At 40.6% G+C, this 27,709-nt stretch overlaps 1 protein-coding gene across 2 annotated transcripts in view; it reads left to right on the forward strand.

Moving 5' to 3' along the window:
* The window catches only part of CACHD1 (cache domain containing 1), a 208,539-nt gene extending 182,713 nt beyond the window's left edge, over nucleotides 1–25,826 (forward strand). For both annotated transcript variants that reach the window (XM_033115363.1, XM_033115364.1), the window contains exons 16-27: nucleotides 379–489; nucleotides 5,812–5,934; nucleotides 7,042–7,141; nucleotides 7,234–7,350; nucleotides 9,310–9,470; nucleotides 9,818–9,904; nucleotides 11,157–11,273; nucleotides 12,501–12,652; nucleotides 14,210–14,371; nucleotides 15,636–15,713; nucleotides 16,365–16,466; nucleotides 24,094–25,826. In XM_033115363.1, the coding sequence (XP_032971254.1) occupies nucleotides 379–489; nucleotides 5,812–5,934; nucleotides 7,042–7,141; nucleotides 7,234–7,350; nucleotides 9,310–9,470; nucleotides 9,818–9,904; nucleotides 11,157–11,273; nucleotides 12,501–12,652; nucleotides 14,210–14,371; nucleotides 15,636–15,713; nucleotides 16,365–16,466; nucleotides 24,094–24,332 (1,549 nt within the window). In that variant the 3' untranslated portion in view covers nucleotides 24,333–25,826. The remainder of the gene's footprint in view (nucleotides 1–378; nucleotides 490–5,811; nucleotides 5,935–7,041; nucleotides 7,142–7,233; nucleotides 7,351–9,309; nucleotides 9,471–9,817; nucleotides 9,905–11,156; nucleotides 11,274–12,500; nucleotides 12,653–14,209; nucleotides 14,372–15,635; nucleotides 15,714–16,364; nucleotides 16,467–24,093) is intronic.
* The last annotated feature ends 1,883 nt before the right edge of the window (nucleotides 25,827–27,709 follow it).

Consider the following 27,709-nt stretch of genomic DNA (forward strand, 5'->3'; position numbering starts at 1 on the left):
GCTATTATTTTTACTGCCTCTTCTTCTACCCTCACCAATCCAGGGGGCATTTTTATTTGCCAGATTGGATTTGTTTCTACTTCATTCATTCATTTCTTCTATTTTAGCCTCTACAACATCTATACTATAAATCTTATTAGAAACTCAGGTATATACTGAGTTCAGTATCTTTTTAAAAAGAGAATTTTAGATATTCTTGACTTCTTGTGTTGATGCTACAGTCAGACATGAGAGACAGGGATCCTTTTGAATTTTAATGTAACATAGGCCCAATTTATAGCAAATATTTTTTTATAGTTGCGAGCTCACTTTTCTTTGACATTTACAGAGTTGTTGTTCATACCCTAAAAGAACATGACTGTCTTTGGTCTCCATTAGGTATCTCCATGCAGTAGCTAATCCGGGTTTGATTTCTTTGACTGGCCCTTACTTAGACGTCGGAGGAGCTGGCTATGTGGTGACCATCAGTCATACAATTCATTCATCCAGGTAACATTTAATTAATTTCATTCATTTTGTTTTGAACACAGCAAGAGTATTTTGAAAATTTGAATAGAATAATAGACAGTAAAGATTAATGGCAAAAGCATGAGCTTTGAAGTGAGGCAAGCTGGGGGTTGAATATCTTCTCTAGCTGTGTCATCTTGGATTCCCTGGGCTTCCTTCTGGCATCTGTAAAATGCGGGTAATACTACTTTACAAGGTTATCATGGTTGAGTTGATGAAAAGCTCTTAGCCCTGTTCTTGGCAGCCATGATGATGTTTCTGAAGAAACAGAAAGCTGTTAGATTCAGTAGAGCAGTTGGTAGAAATGCCAGTCTCAAACCAAAGAAATAACAGTAGGAGCCTAACAATTATCATTACTAGAGAGTGTTTTCCAAAGGAAAGGAGCATTTTTAGTGAAAGAAAAAAGTATCGAGACATCAAAATTATTACCTCTTGAATTTGGGTCTAACTCTCTTGAATCATATAGGAGAGTGCGTTGTTTTTACTTTGTCCTTGCACTGCCTCTTGAAAAATAAAAATTTTCTAGTAAAAATTTTGGAAATTTGATTTTCCAGGACTGGTATAAAATGTCAGTATCACTGTAAATATATTTGGAGTGCTTTATATTTCCTGCTTTTGAAATTTCAGTATTTAAGCTACAAATGTCAGTGAAATGTTGGGTACAAAGGCAAGTCTACCACGTTGAACACGTTTAATCCCTTCATTATACAAATAGCTGTTTTTCCCTAGCAACCAAGAAAAACCCTATTTTGACTGGTACCTGTAATGATGCCTTAAAATTTATGAGAAACAGATTTTCTTGCTTAACTTTATGCTTTTCACTGGTACTCATTATATATTAAATGATTGACGTTCAGTAGGATTCTTCTAACACAGGTTCATTGAGAACAAGAATTGAAAAGCAATACTGTGTGGAATTTCGATCGTGACCTGTGTCTCCATGCAAAGCAGGGCCCGGCCTTTGCAGAGTATTGTATCTGCTTGGCTTTGTCAGCTGGCTCCCATAATATAGTATTTCACATATAAACAAGTAAACGCTCATTTAGAAGAGATTTTTTCAATGGTTTTCATTATAGACTGTCTGTCAGGCATACCCCTACTGTTGTCTGAATGGCAAGACTTGTCGTCCCTCCTACATGTCTAATCAGTTGAGAAAAAGTAAACAAAGGTGGTTTCTTTGAGGGGACAGTAGTCACCTTGGTCTTTGATGACAATGAATGGGCTGGAATGGGCTCTTACAGGTATTGTTGGGGACTGGCAGTTGGCTCAGTGGTTAGAGCACAGTGCTCATAACACCCAGGTCACCGGTTCGATTCCCACATGGGTCCGTGAGCTGCGCGCTCCACAACTAGATTGAAAACAACTCCACAACTAGATTGAAAAAAAAAAAAAAACAATGAGACTTGGAGCTGATGGGTCCTGGAAAAACACACTGTTCCCCAATATTCCCCAATAAATTTTTTTTTTAAATGTAAAGATATAGTTGAGAGGCAGGTTGAAAACGACAGTCCTTGTGTTCTATGATCCGTAGTCGTTGGTATTCCATCAGGCTTTTCCCACATGACCACTGATTATCAAGAGCCATTAGCTGTCCCTTCTATATTGTATTCTTTTTGTTGGGGGGGGGGCTGCCACAGAGAGGTGCAGATTTTTATGCTCGCATACGGATGTATATACACATGTTTGTGTTGGAATTTGGATGGGTGGAAAAATTTTCATTTTGTTTATAAATATTCATTTCGACTGCAAAATGAAGCTTGATGGAAATATGATGGGCTTTCAAGTTAGGGAAATCTCGGTTCAATATCCTTATCTGGTTAGTTTTTATAATGTGTTTAACCTACACAAATTTAGTTATTTGAGTTTAACAAGAGTTAAATGGCCGTTTAAATCCTGGATTCTGTCCACTCAATGAGAGTGTATTCCAGGAATAAGTACCTGCTCTTGCCTTGATCAATATATGGGCCCAAGGGCTTGATCATTTCAACATTTTCCTTAGCTGAGCATGCCTTTATTATTTAAAGCCAAATATTTCTCAGTCAGCACAGTTTAGAATGCAAGTCAACCACCACTTCTGGTTTTCAACCAAAGCAACTGTAGCTTTCATGGTTATATTGGTAGATGGGCTCTGCAAAGGCAGTTTTTTCAAATAATTACTAGTGATTTTTGGCCTCGTGTGCCAACTTGAGAATGTAACTCCCTCCTAAGATGGGATTCCACTCTAAAAAAGTAGATTTGCCATTCACTGTTTGTGTGACTATAAACAAGTTCCTTTTTGCCTTGGTTTCCTCACCTATGAAAGGGATATTAGGTTCTATCTCAAATGATTATTTAAGGATTACGTGAAATAATACATGGTATGGGCTCCATAAATGTTAAATACTTTTATTTTTATTATGTTCCATGAGCCTCATATGTACAACAGAAATAATAATTCCCTTGTCGAATATGATAAGGAGACTGAGAGATGCTTAGCACCATACTTGACAATGTTGAATCCCAAATATAAATGGCAGTTATATTATTATCATGCTATTCATGCTTTAAATGTCTGGCATTTTAATTGGTCAGAAGAGAGAATTTAAGCTAATGTTCCACTTACAAGGCATCCTCCTTTACCCTTGGTTTTCAGTAGTTTGGCTGATAGCCCTGGGAGGAGAGAGGCTTTTCTGACTCAGAGCTCACTTATCAGTTAGTTACTCTTAGTAACGGTGCTGTGATTCTTCCATAAGCATTATTAGTGGCCTAAGAATCTAGGTGTGCATTCTTTAGAGAAAGATAATGCTGGTAGAGGTGATGAAGTACAGTCAGGATTAAAGGACTGACCCAAGGACTCTCTGACAGTGAAAACCTCAGAAAAGTGCTGCAAGCAGTATAGTCTATTGCACTTAGAAATGTAGCCTGGGTTTGATTTTTCTATGTTAATCTTTCTGAGTTGCTATGGTAACAGTGTACATTATTGAACTGCAGGTAAAAATATGAATGCTAGACATACCTGGGCAATGTGCATGCTTTTAGTTCAGCGGGTTGATCATGTTGGAGCAGATGGAAGTCAAACAGGGGAAGTTTAGAAACAAAATTAACTTGTCCCAAAAAACCTGAGTTGTATTTTTCACTGAGGCAGCTGTAGTTTTGTAAAAGAGCCAGGTTTGCATACTGGACTCTATGTCATAAACAAAAGGTGCTCGATCTTATTTAAGTCTTTTCATCATTTTAAACCTAATTTTTCATTTATAAAATGGGCACTAGAATTCCTTTCCTGAGTCTTTGCAGGGCATTAAATTCGATCGTGTAAAATGGCTTAGAAACTCGTGAGTGCCGTGCAGATTTAAGGAGGCAGTGTAACCCAATGGTTAACCAGCACTACATGCTTTGGAGTTGAAGAGACTGAGTTTAAATTCCTGCTTCCACTAGTTCTTCACTGTGTGACTTTGGCCACATATTTAATCTTCCCAGAGCTTCGGTTTTCTAGACAGGATAATAATGCTCATAAGGTTTCTGTGAGAAATAAATAAAATGATGTACTGAAATGCCTACCAGAGTGCCTATAAATTGTGAATATTCAGTAAATGGAAGCCATTATTATTATTATCATAATGAGGGCTATTGTTTAGACTCATCACTCTTTCCTGGACAACCTAGAGATGTTTAAACTTCTTTTGACTGATACTTCACCAAAACCTTGTTTGCTACAAAACACCAATTCCATGGAAGGTAGCAGAGTCTTGGATTTCTCCCATGGTGGAATTGAAGTGCCTTCAGTAACAATAGGGGCTCTTACGGAGGCAGTAGCCTCTCAAAGGAAATCCCACCAGTTCCTCCCCCATCCCATGCCAGTTTTGACAGCAAAGCTCTGATGGAAATTTCATTATGGGTTGTGGTCCCTTTTTCTAGTGGTCTGTTTGTCTGTTTTTTCGGACGGGGGTGGAGATGGGATTTGAGGAGATACAAGTGTCAATGTTGACAGGAACCAGAAGGGAGCAGTTGTCTACATGGCAAAGCTAATTTCACGTCTAATTTCTGACTTCTCAAAAGAGGATTTTACTTTGGGAAGTTCCTTCTGAGCTTTCCAATTACTATTTTTAAAGTTTTTGTCAATCCCAGCGCCATTTTTCTTTTGGTATTTTCTTTATAAAGAGATCCACTGCATAGATGGTGATGAACTCTTGGAATGTCTCATGTTGGGTAGACCCTGAAAATTCCTGACCACAAAAGTACAGGAGTTCATTGCTCAAGTAACTCAAGCCCTTCCAACTGCCCGTGAACATACTAGATTAAAAAGAGAACCTAGGTTCCAACCGAGAGTGCCATGCTTCTGATGTAGCTAGCAATTTCTCTGAACAAATACTGAGCTCACTCTGTCTAGGACAGAGCTTTAAGCCTATTTAGTTTTCCTTAGAGTAACTTTTCCTAAAACACCTTATTGGGTGTTTTTGATATGTTTGGCAGCTTGCTAAGCACACCATCTCATTTTATCCCATTAACAGCCTTATGAAGTAGATACTATTTATCCCATTTTCAGATGAAAAAACTGAGGCTTAGAAAAGTTAAGTAGCACCCAGGAGCCACATAGGTAGAAACCAACAGGGCCAGGATTTGACCACAAATGTGCTTGATTCCAGAGCTAAAAGGTTAGAACCATGTGATACACTCCAAATTTGCCTTCCTGGGTGCTCCTCTGTTTGAGAGTAGCACTTTAGAACTATGAAAGAACTGGCCTGTGAACCAAGAGTCTTATTCTAGAATATGAGATGTGTTTTGGGTAAAGCCAACCTTCGTGTTATAGCAAGAAAACTAGACATTGTTTTTACTAAGTTTTTTGTGACCTTGCTCTAGTCAGTTAATCCTTAGGAGATCGCAATTTCCCTATCTATAAAATGAAGGAAATAATTAAGGGAGTCACTCAGGTTCCTTGTCTAAAGGTTTTTTGTTAGAAGGAACCACAGTAGGTAGCCCTGTATCCAACCTCCTCCAAATGCCTGTTCCCTCCCACTCCCATACTCTTGCCAAAGAATAGTCCAACCATTGTCTGAACATGTATAGTCAGGACTAACCATAGTCCACAGCTGCCCATGTTTTGGGCTGGTCTTATTTAGAAAGTTCTACCTTTAGGTTACATTTTTTTCTCTCAAATCTCCGTGTTATGCTAAATCAGTCATTTAGTTAATTGTCTTTATAGGGGTGGACAGTGTGGAGGAACAGTAGGCTTGTATTTCGGATACCATACAATGTCCTATGATTGAACATAGATTTTACTTTTAAATAAACATGCTTCTTGTTCTCTTTGATCTTTTTCACGTGAAGTACACAGCTGTCTTCTGGGCACACTGTGGCTGTGATGGGCATTGACTTCACACTTAGATACTTCCACAAAGTTCTGATGGACTTATTACCAGTTTGTAACCAAGATGGCGGCAACAAAATAAGGTAAGCCTTCAGGGACACCATTTCCTTTCTAGCTGCAAAATACAAAGAAACTGATGTCAGGTATCTCTACAGCACCAGAATTTGAGTCCATGGCCTGGGTGTTCTGTGAAGAAGGTTTTTGTTCTTCTTTTTCTAAGATGTATGTCATTTATGCAAACAAACTTGGCTCATAACAAGGAGAATAACTGTGGCACAGAATTCTCCAAGCTCTTATTTCTTTAGAAGTCAGTAATTAGAGGTTTCCCGTATCTTGGGTGCTAGAAAGACCAGAGGGTTCTCCAGGGTAGTACTTTGTATGTTAACTTAGTTATTATACCAAAGTCTTTGTGAGATTTTTTCCAGACACGTAGACTGCTCCTTTTACATTTCCCCAGAAAGAGGCTCATGGAACTGAGTCTTTGCCACCTGAATTTCAAAAAAGCATGCCTGATCAAAGCAAGGGCATTCCCTTGGTTTAATGCAGGCCACTTTTAAAAATAGCTTTCTTATTTCAGTCTCATGGCCCGTGCTTCATACCACTGCTACATTTCACATTGGCCCTTAGTGGGGGATGCAGGATTCAAAGCAAATTGTTATGACGAACGTAGAGTAAAATAGAACAGAAAATAGTCTTGATTAGAACAGTTCTGGCTTCACTTAGTGTTTCCATCAAATATATTTTTGTATGTTCCCTGAATGTCATATTTTATGTATGTTTATCATTGAAAGAAGAAATTTTATGGCATACTTATAGTTGGTGCCTTTATACTCAAGGCCACTTCTTTCAGAATCTCCCTCCTCAGAAAAATGAATAAACTTCCCACTTACATACCTGGCCAAAGACCTTCGAGTCCATCTTACTTGGACTGGGTGTCACATTCTCTGTGAACTATGCAGATGACCTCAGAGGCAGGTATAAATCTCTCACCTTAAGCTGTATGCAAAGTGAGCTACTACCTCCAGAATAATGTCTCTTTCCACCTGTCAGCAGTCCTTTATGTTGCCCATGGATGTTTTTTGAGAACCTGAGGTAAAGGCGATTTGTTTTAGGGCTAGCACGACAAATGTTCTCCGAAAACGTAGGAAAATGGCCCATATGACGGTGGGGTGTCACTTGTTTTGGTACAGGTGCTTCATAATGGAGGACAGGGGCTATCTGGTGGCACATCCAACCCTCATTGACCCCAAAGGACACGCACCGGTGGAACAGCAACACATCACCCACAAGGTATGGCTGCAAAGCTCACAGCTCAGTTCTCCAGCAGCCTACAGCCCATTAATTCCATGGCGTGTGTCTTTTGTTCCGCTTGGCCTTGTTAGGAGCCTCTGGTAGCAAATGATATCCTGAACCACCCCAACTTTGTGAAGAAAAACCTGTGCAACAGCTTCAGTGACAGAACAGTCCAGAGGTTTTATAAATTCAACACTAGCCTTGTGGTAAGTTGATTCCCTAATCCTCGCATATTCTTTTGCCCAGTGGAATAATAGTTAATATCTGAAGACGACTCCTGGCTGTGTGATTGCCGTAGAATGATAAAAGGGCAGGACCTTAGCCCAACTCTCCAGTATGACAGTTGTGGACTAGAAAGCCCAGAGCAGAGAAGTGAATGTTTTAAGGTCTCACACTTGGTGTTTTGTTTTGGTTTTGTTTGCTTAAAGACTCACCCAATCAAAGCCCTTTGAAATGTCTGCAGAAGTCCATTCTCACACTCTTGTATAAATATATATGGCACCATGTGTTCCTCTCTTCCTGTCTTCTAGAGTTCTCTCACTCTCCTGAAATTCCTAAAGCCAGCTTAGGTCAGTTCTTGGTCATCCACCCTGTTAGAAGGGAATTCTCATGTAGATCATTCGAAAGTACTTTCTTTCTCTTAAGCTTAGAATACTCTATGATTTGAGGTACTGTACGCTTACCTGGATATGGTCAAAGATCTTCAGGTTTTTCTTATTAATTTGTAAATAATCCTAGCTGGGAGAGAACTAAAAGAGGTAATGTCAGAACCAACAGTCAAAAAGTTATTAAAAAGAAGTAAGCTTTTTATTTAGAATGGGTATTTATATCACTCGATGTATAATTAAAAATTAATTTTAAAGATGTATTAGGTTAAATTAAACTTAGTCTCAAAAAAAAAGCAGTTGCAAAAACAATTGTCTAGGGGAATCAAAGAATTTTAAAAATGAATACATTAATAGGATAGTGTATTCAAAGCAAAGGCAGTCGTTATTACTCTCTTCAGACCCCATATCATTCTGAGGAGCGCTCTCTTTAAAGAGGACATTGACACACTTGAGTGTAATCAGAGGGAGGCTGCCAGATAAGGTTGTCATATTACTTACTCTGTGTATCTTCTGTGCATCTTATTTACTCTATGTATCTTCTATCATTGGTACAATTTCCTGAGTCTTCAGAAGACGAAGCCAGGGTATTCAGGTAGAAATTTTTCAGAAATGCAAGCTTTAGTGGAATATAAATTAGAATAATTTTTTAATGGCCTGAGTATTCCAAAATGGAATTGGAGCTTTCCAGAGTATTGGAGCTAATAGGCTACTACACCTATGTTTTGCTTATACTGTAAAGGCAGGCATCTTCCAGACAGTAGAAAACTTGTCTAGACCTCTAAGAACCCTTTCAGTGCCATAATTCTCAAAGTTAGGCTGCACATATAGGGGATAACATGGAAACAAGTGGGGATTAAATAATGGACCTACTACATACATATGTCACACGTGCATAAAAATGACCATACTCAATGTTACAATGCCGCTTTTGAATCTTTGGTTTCCTTATAGGGTGACAAATTTGGCAATTCAAGAAAGTGGCTATCACATTTCCTTGTTATAGAATGAAGAAAAGGAAGCTTGCTTTAATTGGATTGTTTAAATATTCTGGAAGCAGGAGACTGGCCTCTTAAAGAGTCTTTGGTTTTTAAATAATTTTATTCTAGAAGAAGAGAGGTTTTGTTATCCAAGGAGGGGGAATGCATGTTTTCTGGTTGTTTGGGTTTGCCTTTGAATAAATTCCAAGTTATTCCTTACCTGAAATGTGTCTTTCATTGCTTCTTGCATTTATTTTCATTTGATGTTATATTATTATGTGTTGAAGAGGAAAGAACAGATTATAAAATCAGCTATGCAAATTTTATCTGTATAAGCATAGGTAAGGGAATAAATAATATATACACAACTGTTAAATGAGCATTATCTGTGACTGATGGGATTATGAATATTTTTGCCTTCCAATTCTTTAGCAGTGACTATGTACTACTTTTGTAATCAGAAATAAAGTTTTATTGTAAAAAGCTATTTTGAGCAACTGGCTGAAAGGTTGTTTGCACCACAGTAGGTCTGAGTCTTCGCATTATTGTCTGTCCCTTTTGACATTTCGATTGTCTCCAGGGGGATTTGACGAACCTTGTGCATGGCAGCCACTGTTCTAAATACAGACTTGCGAGGATCCCGGGCACCAATGCGTTTGTCGGCATTGTCAATGAAACATGTGACTCTCTTGCCTTCTGTGCTTGCAGCATGGTGGACCGGCTCTGTCTCAACTGTCACCGGTAAAAATGCATGGGGTCATATTTTCTATTCAACCAGGGGCTGTTGAATATTTTAACTGATGCCAGTCATTCTGAAGCGGCATCTGCAAAATAAACAAAGTGCTGGGTATATCCTGGAGAAAAGGAAAGTCCTGGTTACAGAAGCATTTAGAGCTGTGTTGTTTGTCGCATCCTTGTCCAAAGAGCAATGGATTGAGTCCAATTGTATTTTTAAACTTTTGGTCTTGATTACTTTTTAATTGTCACTTTTCTAGCTCGGCTTTTCTTTATTTTGCTTCCCCCGGTACGTGTACAATATATAGTTTGTTATTGACCCTCTGCATAGTAACCTTCTTTTTGCTTTTCAGAATGGAACAAAACGAATGTGAATGTCCCTGTGAGTGCCCTCTAGAGGTCAATGAGTGTACTGGCAACCTCACAAATGCAGAGAACCGGTAAATATAAATGACATATATTTATAATATAAATTATATATATATAATACAAATTATATATATATATATTCATAATATAAATTATATATATTTATAATTATATATAATTAATATAATAATATTATATCTAATAGTATATACCTACTATACTTATATACTGGGAGTCTTGTTTGTAGATTTGTTTTGGGTTGGGACATAAGAGGATGATTCATTCTACTGATGTAACTGTTTAGTGAGCCAGATTTCAAGTTCTGCAGTACCTTAAAATGAAGTCCACTTTCTGGTTTAAATTTAAATACTATGAAAGTATTAATAGTGTGTGTGCTGCATACAAAAAATATGAGACTGTTACAAGCATTAACTGAGTGCTTACCATGAATCAGATACTTTATGCACATTAAGTCATTTAGTTTTCAAATTAACCCTGTGATACCTTTCATACACACATGTGAAGGTACCTTTCACACACACATGCTCACACATACCATAGCATTATTTATATTAGTGACAAATTTTTAAGACCAATATATTAATTAAATTGTGGTAAGTCCCTTCTCTAGGTTAAAGCATGTTGTATGTACACATACTAGTACAACTGACCCTTAAACAAAGCAGGGGTTAAGGGTGCCAACCCCCCATGCAGTAGAAAATCTGCATATAACTTTGACTCCCCCAAAACTTAATTGTCGCTTGGTGTCTGAAGGGGATTGGTTCCAGGATCCCCTGCAGATACTAAAATCCACCGATGCTCAAGTCCCCTATATAAAATGGGATAGATCAATGCATACAGTCAGCTATCTGCATCTGTGGACCCCCAGCTTCAGAATGAAAACAGAACAGGTATTTATTGAAAAGTCAGCCTGCACAGTTCAAACCCAGGTTGTGCAAGGGTCAACTGTTTATGTTTGTTTAGGCATAGAAAAAAATGTCTAAAAGGACCCTCATTAAACTGTTAACAGTGGTTACCTCTGAAAAGTAACATTTAGAATGGTGAGTCAGGGGAGAAAACATCCACTTTTGATTGTATGTATGGATTCCTGTTTTGTTGAATATTTATGATTTCCTAATTTTTTATATTATTTCTATTACACATAAAGGTGAACAAATTGAAGCGCTGAGTAGTTCAGTGATTGGCCCAAGGTTTTATATCGCTAAGTAGCAAAGCCAGGATTCAAATCCAGATGTGTAGGGGCCAGGGGAATGGTGAGCTTGGCACGTACGTGGTCCTAACCTCCACCTTGCTCCTGAATAGAAACCCAAGCTGCGAGGTCCATCAGGAGCCGGTGACATACACAGCAATTGACCCTGGTCTGCAAGATGCTCTTCACCAGTGTGTCAACAGCAGGTGCAGTCAGAGGATGGAAAGTGGGTAAGCAGTGCCCAGTGCTTACGTTACGTCAACATAATGGCTTTGGGAGCAGAACTTAGTAAAGAATAGTGAGCAGCAAGCGATGTCATTGATATTTTCCAGCTGATGTTTAGCAGTCCCATTCTTGGTGTTTTAAAAACTAGTGTCTTTTCCAGATCCGAAACTGATTTCCATAAGCCTTTTATCGACCAGGTTTAAGGTTGTCCTGTGTTCACTTGTAGTAGTTACTTAGCATTTGTACCATATATTGGAAGCCTTGTCTGTAGGTGGGAAAGTTATTCTTGAAATAAAATGTGAAAATAAATGCATGAGGGGACATGGCATGAAGAAAGAAGGGCCAGGGGCAAGTACTCGTGGGCTTTAGAACCAGAACCCAGCAATCAAGGCTCTATGTATCACACACATTGTAGCTTATCAGTTTTTTCTCAGAAAGCACATACCCTTGCATCATGGTAGTTTTTAGAACTGAAAACTACATGTCCCCTGCTCCATCCCCCTCCTCCCTTGGGTGTTTGGGACTAGACATTGTGGTAACCTAAAGGGGTGGGAGCAGGGTGATTTGTTGATTGTAGCTGCAGGTCGCCATTTGATTAAACAGTGAGTAGAAGGGGCAGTCAGTTCTACTTTTCGGTGTATATTTTGGCAAAGGAATGGTAGGGCATCCAATAAACTGAGACGTTAGACAGGAACCTGAAGTCAGTTAAGTTTGAGAAACACTGTATATATTCTCTTGGAGAGTGATAGTGCACTTAACATATTAAAAGTTCTAAGAAATTGACAGTAAGAAAATCTGTGTAATTTATCTAGTACTTCCCAAAATTATCTGACCATTTTTCTCGTTCTTACTTTTTTTTTTTTTTTTTTTTTTTTTTTTTTAATGACCATACACATAGGGGATGGTAGGCCTAAGTCTAACAAAGCGTGGGGCCATTTGGTCTTTTACAATGATTTTGAATAATGCTGCACTCATCCATGATATGTGGGTTTCATGGTTTGAGTCACAGAGGGTTTTATTTCTCTCATTTCCAAGTTGTTGAGGGACATAAAGCAGCTATCCCCTGGCAGACTATTGCTATTCTCATTTTATAAGGAAAGGAAACTAAACGCTCAAGGAGTTACGGCTCTAGGAAGTAATGGAACTCTTGAGAGCTGACTGATGCCCAAGCCCACGTGCTCTGCCCTGCCCAACACTGCTTTCTAGAACACTCAGCATTGTCTTTCTGGCAGGGACTGTTTTGGTGTGCTGGATTGTGAATGGTGCATGGTGGACAGCGATGGAAAGACTCACCTGGACAAATCCTACTGTGCACCCCAGAAAGAATGCTTTGGGGGGATTGTGGGAGCCAAAAGTCCCTACGTTGATGACATGGGAGCAATAGGTATGTTTGTCGGGAACCCATAATAGTTTGACTCTTTAATACATATTTTCCTGCCTATATACTAGGGCAAAAATCTTTTTAAATGATCCCCTCCTCTCCTTCCCTGATTCTTTTGCCAGTAGTTTTTAGTTACAAAACCAATGCAGATAATTACCTTCAAAGCTGGCTAGATATTCCATGCAGGGTGAACAGCTATCTGTCCTGCCAAATTTTGCAAGCCTGGAATTCATTCCCATAAAGCTTGTCCTGAGAACTATCAGGCCTAAGTTCTACCTGGCTGAACTCTAGAGTTTGTCTGAATGGAAATCCCAGCTGTCAGAAGCACACAGCCGGTGATGGGCAGAGTAGTCACTGCACATCCATTTCCTGCTACAACCTCCCCTCACAACTTTTGCAAAGGCCGAAATCTTGTGGCTACAAATCATTATTTAGGGCCTTGGGTCATCAGAAGCCAGAGCTACCCAGTGCAGCTGGAGTGGCTTAGGGTGGGGGACACGAACACTGTAGCAAAGAATGCCTCTGGGATCAGGCCTGAAGACCTCAAAAATAGTACCCGCGTCCCTCAGTGAGATTTTCTCGGTGTTTTTCCAGACTTAGCACAAATTTCTAACGCTTAGCTGGCAGGTGAAGCAAATATTTAAATCTTTAGTTAATAACCTTGATTTTTAATGTCTCCCCACGTTAGTTAGCCTGTCTGTAGAAGAAAAGTTGTTACGTAAGGAAGGGTTCTGAGCTCCCATATTACTACTGAACCAGAATGGGACATAGTGGATGTGACCTGCCCGAAGAAGCCACTTTCTATGTCCACCAACAGTTTTCTGTCTAAAAGTGCACATGGGGCAGCCGGTTAGCTCAGTTGGTTGGAGCGCGATGCTTGTAACACCAGGGTTGCCGGTTCGATCCCCGCATGGGCCACTGTGAGCTGCGCCCTCTACAACTGGATTGAAACAACTACTTGACTTGGAGCTGATGGGTCCTGGAAAAACACACTTAAAAAAAGTATCACCAAAAAGAAAATAAATAAATAAATAAATAAATAAAATAAATAAAAGTTAAAAAAAAAAAGTGCAAATGGTGTTTTAAAGGGAACCCATAAGCTTTGAAATGTGATCTTTTTAGCACATATTAATTGAACCTAGTGCCATTTATATCAGTGAAATCAGTCACATGACCCCCAGAGAGGTGCACATTGCCCTCACCTCTCTACAAGGTAACTCGTTTTCCTACTTTCCCACACCCCAGGGAGTTCAGCTCTCAGCACCAGACACCACGTATTTACGTGATTTTCATCAGTTACTCATTTCTCTTACCAGAGCTTGCTAACTGTGTTCTTGCTCTGCTGAGCAACCAGCATTTCATTTGAGAATCAGGATTCAATGAAGCCATGCCCCCACGTTCTGGCGGATCTTCTCTGAGGAACTCAGAGCTTAAAGCAGCTGTTCTTGACACCACCAAACCCCTTCCCGCTCCCTTCCTTCCCATCTCCACCCCATCCCCACCTCCTACCACAGTTGGGAACTCTGTACAAGGCATGTCCGTGTGTTTCTTTTCATGAAGGTGACGAGGTGATCACACTGAACATGATTAAAAGTGCCCCTGTTGGTCCCGTGGCTGGAGGCATCATGGGATGCATCATGGTTCTGGTCCTGGCCGTATATGCCTACCGCCACCAGATTCACCGCCGCAGCCATCAGCATATGTCTCCTCTTGCTGCCCAAGGTGAGCTCGAAATGAATCGCAAAGCTCCTCCAGAAGGCAGCAGCCCTCCTCGGGTTGTTCCAAGGCTGAAAGGACAGTGGCCAGTGGTGTAAGCAAGCCTCTCAACAATGATAAGAACAGTGCTGCTTTTTCAGCTCCCGTGGAGTAGATTCAGAAGTCCCGAAAGCCTGCTTTCCTCCTTTAGCCCCTTTTGATTCTCCAGAAGATCCCCGGCTCCTCCCTCTCCCTACACAGCGCTCCCTGCCACAGCCTGCTTCTGGGATAGGCCAGCCAGAGGAGCTGGAATGCTGAGTGGGAAGTTTTGTTCTTCACTCACTCAGCTTAGAGGTGTTGGCCTTTGCTGTTCCAAAAAGACTGGCAAACCAAAGATACCCCAGGTCACTGTTGGCAAGAAAAGGAACCATTCTATTGGGGCTGGTAACTATATATCGCGAATGAACCCATATTCAAAGGAACAGTCACACCTCTTAAAACAGGAAAGGAAAATGAAGCCAGTACAAAATGATTACTCTGGAATCATGGCTTCCATATCAAGGGTGAAAGGTGGTATCTGTGTTCCTTTGCAAGGGACAAAACCATTTAATGACTGCCCCCCTCCTTCCCAAAAGCCCCCAGGGATGTGTTAACCTCAGCTTTATGGAGATAAGGGTAACCCATCATTCGTCCTGGAATAGGTCAGGGGCCACTTGGCTCACCTTTGCAGCCGGAAAGACAGGTAGATTTTAGCATGTTTCACCAAGGCTGCAATCCTGGTGGGAAGATCATGGGATAATGCTGCCTGATTTAGCAACAGGGCTAATCACGAAGCACTTTCCTCTTTGTAAGAGTTGGTCAGACTGAGGGAGACTGCCATCAGTGTTGCCTCATGCCTGACCTTTATCAGATTGTGTAACACCATTTTATCAACACGGCCGAGGTTTTACACCCCCTTCCTTCTGTTTCATGTACTTTAGTAAAGGATTCAAGATCTGTTAGCCTCTAGACAACTTTTCTCCTCTTCAAAAATCAATTTTAAGTGCCTCTCTTGATTATTTACTTTTTATTCTCCCTCTGATTCCTGCTTCCTCCTCCAAACAAACAAAAAAAAAAGACAAGAAAAGAAAGAAAAGAAAAAGATCGGACATCAGTTCATTCTTTTCCAAGAGAGGATTCATTCTTGATGGAATGCTGTCACCCAGCCATCATACAAGCACTCTGCAGGATAGTAAAGTGGTTGATTTTGTTTGATTAAATAGTCATGTTTCTCTCTTTTTAATGATGGTAGAAATGTCAGTGAGGATGTCCAACCTGGAGAATGACAGAGATGAAAGGGACGACGACAGCCACGAAGACAGAGGCATCAGTGAGTATTCAAGCTGCCTCGCTACAGAATGTGTCAGCAGGAGGCTAATCCAGAATAAATATTCTTTCTTATATCCTTTTGGCTTGTATTAAAATTTAAGAAGCTTTGACATGATGGGGTTCCCCCCCCCCCGCCCATTTTCATTAGGCATAAGGATAAGTATTTACTTTGTTTTAGAAAATCTCAAAAGATTTCATGATGTTCTTTTTTTTTGCATTAAGTGCTTTGGCAAAAATACTTCACCCTTCCCTTTTATTCTCCTGCTCATTACTATCTAGCATAGGATTTTAGAAAGGGATTCATCAGGTATGCATTTTTTTTTTCAATCCCATAACTAATGTGTACAACTCGGGGGAGTGGGTGGGGAGAGTATTTCCTTAACAAAAGGGACTTCCATTAGTGTTGAGATACCTTAGCCTTCAACTACTTAGAGGATATCTTCTTGATGCGTGTTGGAGATATGTAATTAGGGACCACTCCCTTCCCCAGTTCTAAAACCAAGTCCTCTAATCCTCAGAATTTTTTAAAATCTTACCTATTCTAGCTCTCCACAGAATAACCCCCCATGTGTGAATGAGCCATTGCAGAAAATTTAATTGCTGCAATGAAGATACTGGCATAAGAGTGACTAACCATCCTTGCCTTCCACAGTCAGCAATACTCGATTTATAGCCGCAGTCATCGAACGACACGCACACAGTCCAGAAAGGAGGCGTCGCTACTGGGGTCGGTCGGGAACAGAAAGTGATCACGGTAAGGTCTAGCTTCCTGCATGTGAGAACCTGAGAAACCTGGGAGACTCCTGTGGGCCGGTGCTCACACCCATCCTGCTCTCTCTTTCCTGTCCTGTGCTCAAGTGAATTATTTTGGCATAGTTTTCCAAAAGGACACATTCCAACATGACACTTTTATAAGAGCCCAGGGTAGCTTTGCATATGTCTCAGCACTCCTGGGCTTACGTGAGATGACGTCTGTGCACACAGATTGCTTCCTAAGATTTCAGATTATCTAAATGGAACCTGCTTACTGCCCCACTTGATTCTCAGTAAATTGGCATCCTCCTAGGTCCTGCTATCCCATGTGGTTAGTTGGCAAATACCAGCATCATCAAGGACTCTGCCAGCCATGTACTTTTAGGACATGGCAAGAGTCCATGCTGGCCTCTGGCATTTTCCACTCTGACCTCTAGGCTTGCCTGTGAGGCTCAGGGAAAGCTTCATTAAAGAGACATTTGCACTGGGCCTTGAAGGATGTTTAAAGAAAAGATAATGGGGTGGCCTGTTAGCTCGGTTGGTTAGAGCGAGGTGCTAATAACACCAAGATTTCCAGTTCCATCCCTGCATGGGTCATTGTGAGCTGCGCCCTCCTTTAAAATAAAAAGGGTGGGGGCAAAGGGACGAGTGTGTACAAAGTCGTGGAGTTGTATTAAGTGCCTGTAAGATGCTCAGGAGGGCTTAGAGCTGAATTGTGAAGAGATGCCAAGTGCCAGTGAGCTACGAATTAGAAGCCCACATGCTGTGCCAAAGACTTGGCTACTACATAGCTTCTCACTTTCCCAATGTCCATATGGCTTGTTGTCACAGAGTACAGCAGATGTATTGTGCTCTCTAAGTATCACTGCCACAGTTCCACAAAAATATAGCAGGAGTGGTAAGACTTTTCCTAAAATTGTAAATTCTGTTTATTTTTTATATAGCTATTTAATTCTCCAGAAATCTTTATTTTCTTCCCAGAATCAGGGTTTTTTTAAATGCATAAATAATGCATTTTTGCCTTTTGACTCTGTTTTCTTCACATCTACCCTGAAAAGACCAAAAAAAAAAAACATGTCTTCAGAGTGCTCCCACACCTGTGCTGAAAAATGCAGGAGTGGATATTCATCGAAACAACCAATGTGGCCTTTTACACAACAGTCAGGTATTCAGACTCCCTTTGGAAAACAGGAGAAGCTAAAGCTCTGATTTGTAAATTAGAGAGTTAATTTGGTCTTTGAATGACATTGTTCCCGCCAACTAAATAGAAACTTTGGGTTTCTATGGAGAGTCAAAGCAGAACTTAAATTTTTCAGTTTCTTTGACTTTCTGCCTTTTTTCCCTAAAAACCTTTGAACATTCATAAATACATTCTGCCAGGCAGTTCTGTGCCTCTTCTCCTTTGAATAACAAAACAGGTTTGAGGCTACTAAAGTTCAACAGACATAATTTCTTATTCAGCAGAAATACTGAGTCCTTTTTCTCTCTGTCTCTCTCTCTTTCTCCCTTCCCTTACATGCCCCCCTCCCACACACACACACAGAAATTGCTTCAATACAAAATTGGAATTCTGAGTGACGTTGAGGATGGTCCATTAGCTCTCTCATTGTCTTAGTAAAATGGCATATGAAGCAACAGCTTAGATAAAAGGAACAGTGCAGTGTCAGTATCTGAAAGCCAAGGAGTCTAGCTAAGGGCTTGCTTTCTTTCATTTTTCACAATAATTGGATCCCTGTTATCCCCAAGGAATGAAAAATAGTTTTTCGTGCAGACAGAATGCAACACTAAAAGGAGTGGAAAACATTGACATTCCACATAATTCCAAATGCACCACAAAAATCAATAGCATTTAACTACATGTTGTCATATCCCTGAACCAGATGATGGGTCATTAAATTGGTGGCATCAAGTTAATGTCCCTGTAACGCCTAGAGGATAAGCTTCATGTACACATTAAAACAAGGATCTAATCTAATTGTTCTGTCAGCAGCTTCTCGCTCATCTGTGTATTTTCCTATTTGGTTACTGCTTCGGTGTCTGCTACTCGCTAGGCACAGGGGAGGGTTGGAGAATGGGAGACATCATTTCTGCGAGGCCGTGTGGTGGAGAAGAGCTTATACGATACGGTCTAGCAGAGCTTCCTTGGAATCCCGCCTTTCCCCTTCTTTATAAGTTGTGAGACCTTAGCAAAATTACTTTGGACCCCAGTTTCCTAATTATTAAAACAGGATTAGAAATTCCTGCCCAGTAAAGTTGTGAGGATTCAATGAAATAATGTGTGGCAGGCATGAGCTCAGAGTTGACCTCCCCACCTCCATATCCACTCTGCCCTCAAGGAATTCACAGTCTAGGAGGAAGCGGTAAATGAATGCATATATTCATAAAACTGATAAAAGGCCGAAAATGACAGCTTCCTTAAAGAAGTGGAACAAAGAAAAAGATGAGGAGATAGTCCTCTTTTATCTGCAGGTAAATTGTGGAAGACCCCAGGGGGAAATTGGCCTCAGTGCTGTCCCTTGAACTGGTAGGACTGTAGCCCCCAGATTTGCTACCCAGTGAGGGTAATTTCCATGAGAGTCCTTGGGTCTGATATACAACAGGAAACTCAAAAGAATAAAATAGATAAGCATGTAAGTACTGAACAGGCTAGACTTTCGTGGTATGTTCAAATTTGTGACGTTCCTAGAATTAACACTAAATGTTACCAGGCTAAACTTGGAAACTTTCAGGCTGCATTTTTTTATTTAGAACTATTTCATGTGGCCAACAGTTTTGTATTTCAAAGGAATCTAAGTTTAATTTTTGTATCTTGAGAAAAACTCTACTCAAAGTAAGAGTAGTTTTTGAAAAGTAGAATTACGTTTGTCAATATTCTGAGACTACTTAGAATGATTGTTTTCAACACTAATAACTGTTATTGTCACAAGTGGAGGTTAAAAACAGTTACTACCTATAATTTTAATTATATACCCACTTCACCTATTATTGGTCTTTAAAATATCATGTTCTGCCTAATCATCTACCTGTTTATTTTCAAGTTAAAAACCACCAATATATATGTGTTCCTTGTGAATTGATGTTTTGCTTACCATCTCATTAGAAAACTTATGCATATGTATATTAAGCAATATGTTTTCTTTGTAAAAGGGAAGTGTACCCCTAGTGAAGCAAATTCAAAAGGCAAATGCTGAACCTTAGGAATCTGGTCAAAAACTACCTAGCACAGCCCGAGACCATTTTCTAGAGGTGCAGATTTTGTCCTGCAGTTACTGTCTGTGACCACAGGGTGGTGAGTGAGTCCCCAGAGGGACCTAACATCCTTAACCATCAGGAGAGGTTTCTTAGGAACCATCAGCTAAATATATAAGCAGAATACCAAAGAACAAAAGCCTAATCTGGGCTCTTCTATTCTTAATGGACATCTGACCTCCTTCCTGAAGACTATTTCTTGCTTGAGATCGTCTTTGCACAGATTTTTCTGCATAGTCCTTTGGACAGTAACAAAATTTTTCCTTTGGCAGTGTTTGTAAATATCCTTTGTGTTTCAACTAATGCTTCCTCCTCCATGAGTCACCGACTAAGTCTGTCTTATTCATCACTGTTCCCAGTACTCACCAGAATTGCCTCACACTGAGTAAACATTCAATTAATTTGTTAAGTGGGGGTTTTGTGTTTGGCTCTCTCCTGCTTCTCCACAACTTCCTATTCCCTCCCTCCAGATTTTCATCAATTACTGAGATAGGGGCAAGCCCGAGTGAGTTATAGAGGGGGTTGAACAAATTAAACAGAATGGCCCCAGAGTGAGGGGTTCACTTTGGATGGACTTCTGCTGGGGTTCTCATCAGAAAGCATCAGGGGAAAGGGGGCAGGCGGGGGGCTGCCACCAAGTTGCCTCAGGGACAGCTGCACCATTACCACCTCTGTGGGGCTGTGACCAGTCAGGCTCAGAGTATCCCTAGACCCTAAGTCAGAATCCCTGGACAGGGCTCAGTGAATTCTAGAATGTCTTCATTATTATAAAGACTGGTGAATGTCACCACAGATAACTAAAAAAATTATTTAATGCCTTTGCTTTGGGAAGGTGGTACGTAATTTTTTTTTTTAATTAAGTGCCTGCTTTGTGTGAGCCATTGTGTTGAATATTAGGAGTACAAAGACAAGTAAGTCCTTGTGCTTTAGGAAAGGGTTTGCTAATAGACAGGACAGCCCTATGTTTTATTATAATTTAGTAAAATCTAAGATAGAGACATGCACAGAATGTCATTGAAATGCTCAGAAGGGGTACCGGACCCCATGTGGATTGGCAGGACTGGAGGGTTGGGAATTCTTCCCAGGAAAGACCTTGAAACTGAAGCATGAAGCACAATAGCAAGATGAGGGAAGGTGGGAAGGTGAGCCAGGCAGAAGAACCACCATGAATTTTATATCATGGATGTGAAAATGAATTACCAGTTTCTGTGGGTGCATATAAATGGGCAGACACAGGAAGCGATCCGGGAGTATTTGGAGGCAAGATGAAGGCATCCTAGTGCTAAAGCTTGGCCGAAAATAATCAGCATAGGCACTGGGGTTTGGCTAAAAGCACGTTTTCCACTTTAGTCCCTTATATGTAGAGCATACGGTGGTTTAAGCAGACATAGCACTTTGTAACTGAGGTTAAGAACCTACCATCCAGTCTTCCATTCTAAGACTTAGCACTGCCAAAGCCACAAAGCTGAGAAACTCATTCTCGCTCTCGATCTCTTAATCTTGAGTGAAGGCATCACAAGTTCCCCAGCCTCTGAACCTAGAAATCTTGACCTTCCCCGAGGATGTTACCTCCCCTGCCATCTGCACCAGGCAAATCCATTTAGTCGCCAAATCCAGCCTCCTCTGCTCTTGAACAGTGGCTGCTCACCTTAAACACTGTTACTGTCCCTCTTCAGGTCCTCGTTGTCCCCTGGGGCTGATGCTCCAGGCCCCTGTCCTCTGAGCATCTGACTCCCCTTTCCTCCTGTCCAGCCCCCTCATTGCCACAAGAGACCACCTTAAAGCACAGGTTGTGTCATTGCCATCCTCCCTCCCACCCGTTACTAAGTCCGAACTCCTAGCTTCAACCAGCCTTGCCAATCTGGTCTTAGCCTGCCTGTCCAGCCACATCTCCCACGTCTGTCTGTCTGTCTCCCACACACCAAGTTTTCACCATTCCCCAAATCCACTAGAGCCTTTGCAAGCTACTGTGTCTTTGCATATATTCATCTGCCTTCCCGCGGCACCTTTCCTCCAGCCGTTTCTTTCCCTAATGAACCCCATGAGGACCACCTTAAGTGTCATCACCTCAAGTCTCCTAAAGCCAAGTTAGTCAGCTTTGGTATTCTATTTGGGAGGCCTCCGTTTTAGCACCTGTGTTCCACTGTCTTGACTGGGCTTATCAAGAGCTGGGGCCTCCCCTCATCCCTTTTTCAGTTGAAACCCTTGCCTCGTACCTGGTACCCAGAAGGTACTCACTAATGACATCACCTACATCAGTGAATTCTCCCTCTTTTGCCCTGACGTCTCATGAGATCTCCACATTTGTGACCCACAGACTCTCAAAATCAAAGTGTGCAAACACAAAATTCATTTTCTTCCCTGAGACTTGGGATCTCTGAGTCTCCCTGTCTTATCCTGACTCAGAGTCGCAGTTCCCTTTAACCATCCAACTCCCACAGCCGCCCACATCTGATTGCTTACCAACTTCTATAATTTCCACCCCTGAGATATCTTTTAAATCAGTCCAGTCCCATACCCCTAGTTTTAATTCTTCGTCCCTCATCTGGGCTGTTGCAATAACCTTCTAACTTCCCCCTCTCTCTTTTTTTGTTCATCTTCCAAACTGCCACAAGAACTCCCTTTTTAAAACAAAGAAAGGATCATGCCATTTGGAGGGGAGGGAGGGTCTCGGCATCTTGTATTGTCCCTTCATTCTCTAAGCTTTGGCGTGGCCCTTATGATCTGCCCTATACTCCAGCTACGTGCTAGCACTCATCCTAGCCTCATGCTACAGGAATGACTTTAGGTTTCTACACCTCTAGCTGTGCTCATCTTTTCTTTTACTCATATTCACTTATGAACCTCCTACTCATCCATTGAAGCCCAACTAAAATAGGAGTTCTTCTGTGAAACTTGCTCATTCGCCCAGCCAGAAGTAGTGACTCCCTGTTCTGGATTTCAGTGAGACCTCAATTATCGCCCTTACCATTTATCTGCATTACAGTAAGCCTAGCTGCATGAGTATCTGTCTCGTACTAGGTTGTGAAATCCTTAAGGAAAAGAGACCCTCGTATTCGTGTTTCATAGTCTCCCCCTCCAGCCCCATAATGATTTTCAATAAATGAATAATTGAATGGAGCTATGTTTACACTTGTTTTATTTCTCAAGCATTACCTTTTAAGCTCCTTGTGCAGGGACCAGGTTTTCGTCTTGGTATCTCCTGCAATCCCCAGCATGGTGTCTTGTGCATAGCAGTTGCCCAGTAAATATTTGTTGTGTTGGGCCGACTTAAATAATTCTGTCATTTGAGACATGTTTCATTGAGGACAGAAAATTGCCCTTCTCATTTTTGCACGGAGCGTACATTTTTCACCCACCAACTATTCCTGCTTGGCTGTATGCAAGCACATCAATTTCGCAGCCATAAGTGTGACTAGCACTACCCACGGGTGAGTGCTGACTGATGCTAACTGTAGATGCAGCGGAAATATTAATGAGCTGTCACTTCTCAAAAATTTTAAAGGGGATTTTTGCAATATTTAAAAACATGCCAAGGTTCTTGGAATGGAATCCTTTGATCAGCAAGGGCATTTTCTTTTGAAACATGTATTACTTAGAATACCAGAAGAAATTAATCTTTAAGTACAGTGAGCCAACTCACACAGAGAATAGCTGATTCCTTTGCTAGTTGCCATGGGTGTAATGTGGCGTTGGTGTTTCATTACTGGAACGTTAGGCAAGTTCATTAACCTGTCTGATCGTCGTTTTCCTCACCTGTAAAATGGATATTAAAATACACGCCTTGTTGGTATGCAGGAATTGCAGAACGTCAGTGCCTGCCGTGGTGGAGCCTGTGTACAGATAACAGGGGCTGCTGTTTCTCTTCTCACTGTGGCATCACATTCAGGCATTTCGAAGCCCCGCTTTCCCCACCATCCCTCAGCTAATGTGAATTCTATTAGGACCTTTTTCTTGAAGCTGCCTTTTTAAAAAAAAAAAAATAAAAATAAAAAAATAGTCTTATTCTTATCTCAGGGTAACATGTAGGAGGATAGTTCCCCAAATGCCACTTACCTATGGCTCAGATGGGATGTGAGCTCATTTTCGTTTTTGTTTTGTTGGTTTGGGGAAAGGGTTCTTGTATATATTATTTTTCTTATCATACGTTCTCAGTTGTCTACAATGATTAGGTAGTTCTTGTGTAATTGTTTTAAGAAAGACACAGTCAACAAAAGATCTCTTTAAAAATAAGCCACTTCACCGTCCACTGACAGCCTGCAGGCATTTGCACCTTAGTGCACAAAGGTAGGAACACCGGTGCCCTAGAAATCTTAAGTGACATCTCCTCCCCTCAGCGTGAAGCTCTCAGTTGCTTACTTGTTTTGTTCGTTTTCTAGGCTACAGTACCATGAGTCCCCAGGAAGACAGTGAAAACCCTCCGTGCAACAATGACCCCCTGTCAGCTGGGGTCGATGTAGGGAACCACGACGAGGACCTGGACCTGGACGCGCCGCCTCAGACCGCGGCCCTCCTCAGTAACAAGTTCCACCACTACCGCCTACACCACCCCACGCTCCATCACAGCCACCACTTACAGGCAGCCGTGACGGTCCACACCGTGGATGCTGAGTGCTAACAGTCCCCTCACCTCGGGGAGAAGATGGGATCTGGGAGCTACAGAACGTTCTGGAGGGGAAAAGAGCCAGCCTACAACCCAGAGCAAGAAACCCCTTGTGTTCAGGCTGTGTCCCGAGTGGTTTAACTCATTTCCTGCCTGTTAACATGTTTTGACAACAAGAGAAGCAACAACACAATCCCACTTGGGAAGGTGCGAGGCTGGTTCCGGAATGGAGGGGAAATCAGCCTGATTAATGAACCTGCCATAATCCTAACGGAATGGAACAGAAGGCAAACCTCCAAACATAGAGACGAAACATCGCGAACCTTCGTTGAGCTGAGCCAGAGGAATGTTGCGAGGAGCCAGAGACGTTCGGCTCTCCTTAAGTGGAAGAGAGAAAAATGTGCTCAACGGGAGAAGGGGGATATGGCACAGCCCGATAGGAACGTGTGCTTTGGAGATTTCCCTTGGTTTCCTAGCGGTACCTAGCTACCACAATTGCTGTATGGAACTCATAGTAAGCTCTAAAGGAGGCATCTCAAAATTTCTAAGTAAAGGATTATTTTTCTACTATTTATTGAACTTTCAAACATTCTCAAACTTTGGGGGAAAGAAAAGGAAACACATGAGAAATGTTTCAGCAATCGTCCCTAGCTTTTTGTGTGTGATGAAGTGGTTCTTTGACTAAAGGAGTTCTATTTGTTATTTAACTGATACTACCCCACTGCTCCACTCCACAAAAATGGGAAAATGAAGAAATCTTTCTCTCTGACTTGTTTACATACATTTTCTTTAGAACATCCTTTCACGGAAACACGTCTTTATTTGTAATGCAGTATTCTTTCTCTGTGTTTGACAGAGGCGGGGAGGGGCAGAGAAATCTAAGAAGATTTTAAAGAAATTTTATGTTTGTTTTTAACACATTTCCACTCCCCATGCAATACTTTTCTTAGGTTTCTACGAAACCTAATGTTACAACCTCAGCCTTCCAGCTAACAGAGGGTTGTATTTATTCTCCTTGTTTCAGAGACAATAAAGTTTTAAATGTCCCATTTTGATTCTGAGGTTATTGCATAGAAGTTTTTAAAATTTGAAATTTTGATTGTATATTAAAGATTTCTTTTGAAATCGTAGTTCAAAGCTGCTGACAGTTATCCAAGAAGTTATCCACCAAACTGCTTTGTGATGTATACAGAGAATAATCAAATCTGGCTGATATAACATGGGGCATTGTAATTTTAAAGTAGTGTTCTAATTACAGTGATGTATTTTAGATTCACATTTTGTGATTCCGATATGTTATAAAGACATTCTTGCACCGTGTGTGTGGTAAATCTCCATTTATATGTAGTTGGAAAAAATTCACTGAATAATGTTTTAATGATAGGGTATTATGATATAATGTAAAAAAACAATTGGTTCTTCAGCAGTACAGGAAGTAAACTATGTGTGCTATCAGGAAACCCCTTCGTACTGTGTATAAAATTGCAGTCTAGTGGAATAAACTGTATGAACGGACAGTTTTAGTGGTTGTAGTGATTTGTTAATGTACCACGTCTTGTGCCTCAAGGCAAATTGCATTCACTTTGTAACCTAGCAGATTCGTTGCCAAATTGAAAGTAGGCCTCTTTTCAAGGCTGTAGTCAACTTCAGGAGCTTCCCAACCATCCTGAATATGCAAAGAAATTTAAGAATGTAATGGGACAAAATTAAAAGCAAATATTTCAAAATGTGTGGAATGTAGCTCCCCTTCCTCAGCATCTAAATTTGTGTAATTAATAATGAATAAACGGTTATTCTCTAACTGCTGGAAAGAATGGATGACTTTCCTATCTTCCCAGAAAATCAAACCTCTCCATGGGATACTGGGGTTGTTTTTTTTTCCCCAAAGTTGAGAACCCTTGTGTAATGACACTAGCTTCTTGATCGGGGATGGGGGGCGGGCCTTGTGTTTTCAAGAAAAGAATCACAAAATTTAGTGCTTAAAAATAAAGTCTGTTACCGCATACTCAAATATAATAACAGAAATGCATTTGTGTCTTTTGTGATAAGTATCTCCCTTATCCTAAACTTTGGGGGAAAACGATTGAATGCTTATATCTGAATAAGAAAACATAAGTGTGTGTGTTTTATAGTTCCTATAGAGTAGGACATAAAGGTTTGTGAAGTTTGGGTTCAAGTTTTGATCTTCTAAGTTCCCTTTTGTCTTCGTTGGTAAGCGTTGCATATAATGTTGTTTAAACATTTGTTGTTCGTTCATGTTCTTGTTATTTGAAAGGAAAAATATATTTTTGGAAATTTTTTTATCATGATGACCGGCCAGTATTGTTGCCTTTTGCGTCAGCAATACCCTGGCTTTGTTAAACATGAGACTCCCTTAAACTCCTAAAGGGAGGTCCTATTCATGCCTTCTCAGTCACTAAAGCCTCTTAATGCCGACAACCAACATTGCTTATCAGTGCTGACAAGCACCAAGAGCTAAGGGTGTCACCGGTCGTTTTATATAACTAGAAAAGAGAATGTATTATTTGTGGCCCAAATAAAAGAGGGTGCAGTTCTCGTGGTATTATATTTATCTGCTTTTCAGACATGTTTATTTTAGAAATTTTGGAAAATGTAGTTTCCCTTCCTCTACTTCTTGATTTAATTTGAATGCTCAACTAAACCTCATTAATATTTTTCTTTGAAAAACTCTGTCAAATTTACTCAGGTATATTTTGCATGTCAGAGTGACTGGTACGTGGAAAGAAATCCTGGAAGGTTACTTAAGCCTGTTTCCCTGTGGCAATGGACTGCGCTAATGATTACGTATTTTAAAAATGTATATCTGGTAGAATAATCAAATCAAACCAGAGCAGCCCAGTCTCATCTGGGTCCTTTTTGGTCTATTCCTGAATGGAGGAGTGATGATTTTCCTGGCAGAAATACAATGCCATATTCAGAATTTTTTATTTTTCGGTGAAAAATCAAGTTGACAAATACATTTTTGTGGCTATTATTTATAACTGTATAAGATGGTCTGTTTAAGAGATAAGGTGTGTGTCCGTATATATATGGATGTTTATAAATTTGAGATTTTTCTGTTTTTTTCCTCCAACCTCCCTCAGTCCTAAACTGCTCACAGTGTGTCTTCTTCATCCCTTAATTCTGTGTTTCTTAACCTTTTTTTTTTTAATTCAGTATTGCCCCGCCCCCAGGAGAAAATTTAATTTAATTTCACCCTAATGAGAAATTAAATACTTGGGGATAAGATTTTGTTGGACAGGTTGGGCTACAAACCACTGTAGTATATGATTTCTTTTTCTACCCCAAGAATCAATTTTCACCCCTTTGTGAGCAGTATCTCCCCCATTTGAGAATGTACACCTTAGTCCCTTTTTCAGTACTTGCTTGAA

The sequence above is a fragment of the Rhinolophus ferrumequinum genome, chromosome 9 (genome assembly GCF_004115265.2).
Source record: "Rhinolophus ferrumequinum isolate MPI-CBG mRhiFer1 chromosome 9, mRhiFer1_v1.p, whole genome shotgun sequence".
NCBI lineage: Eukaryota > Metazoa > Chordata > Mammalia > Chiroptera > Rhinolophidae > Rhinolophus > Rhinolophus ferrumequinum.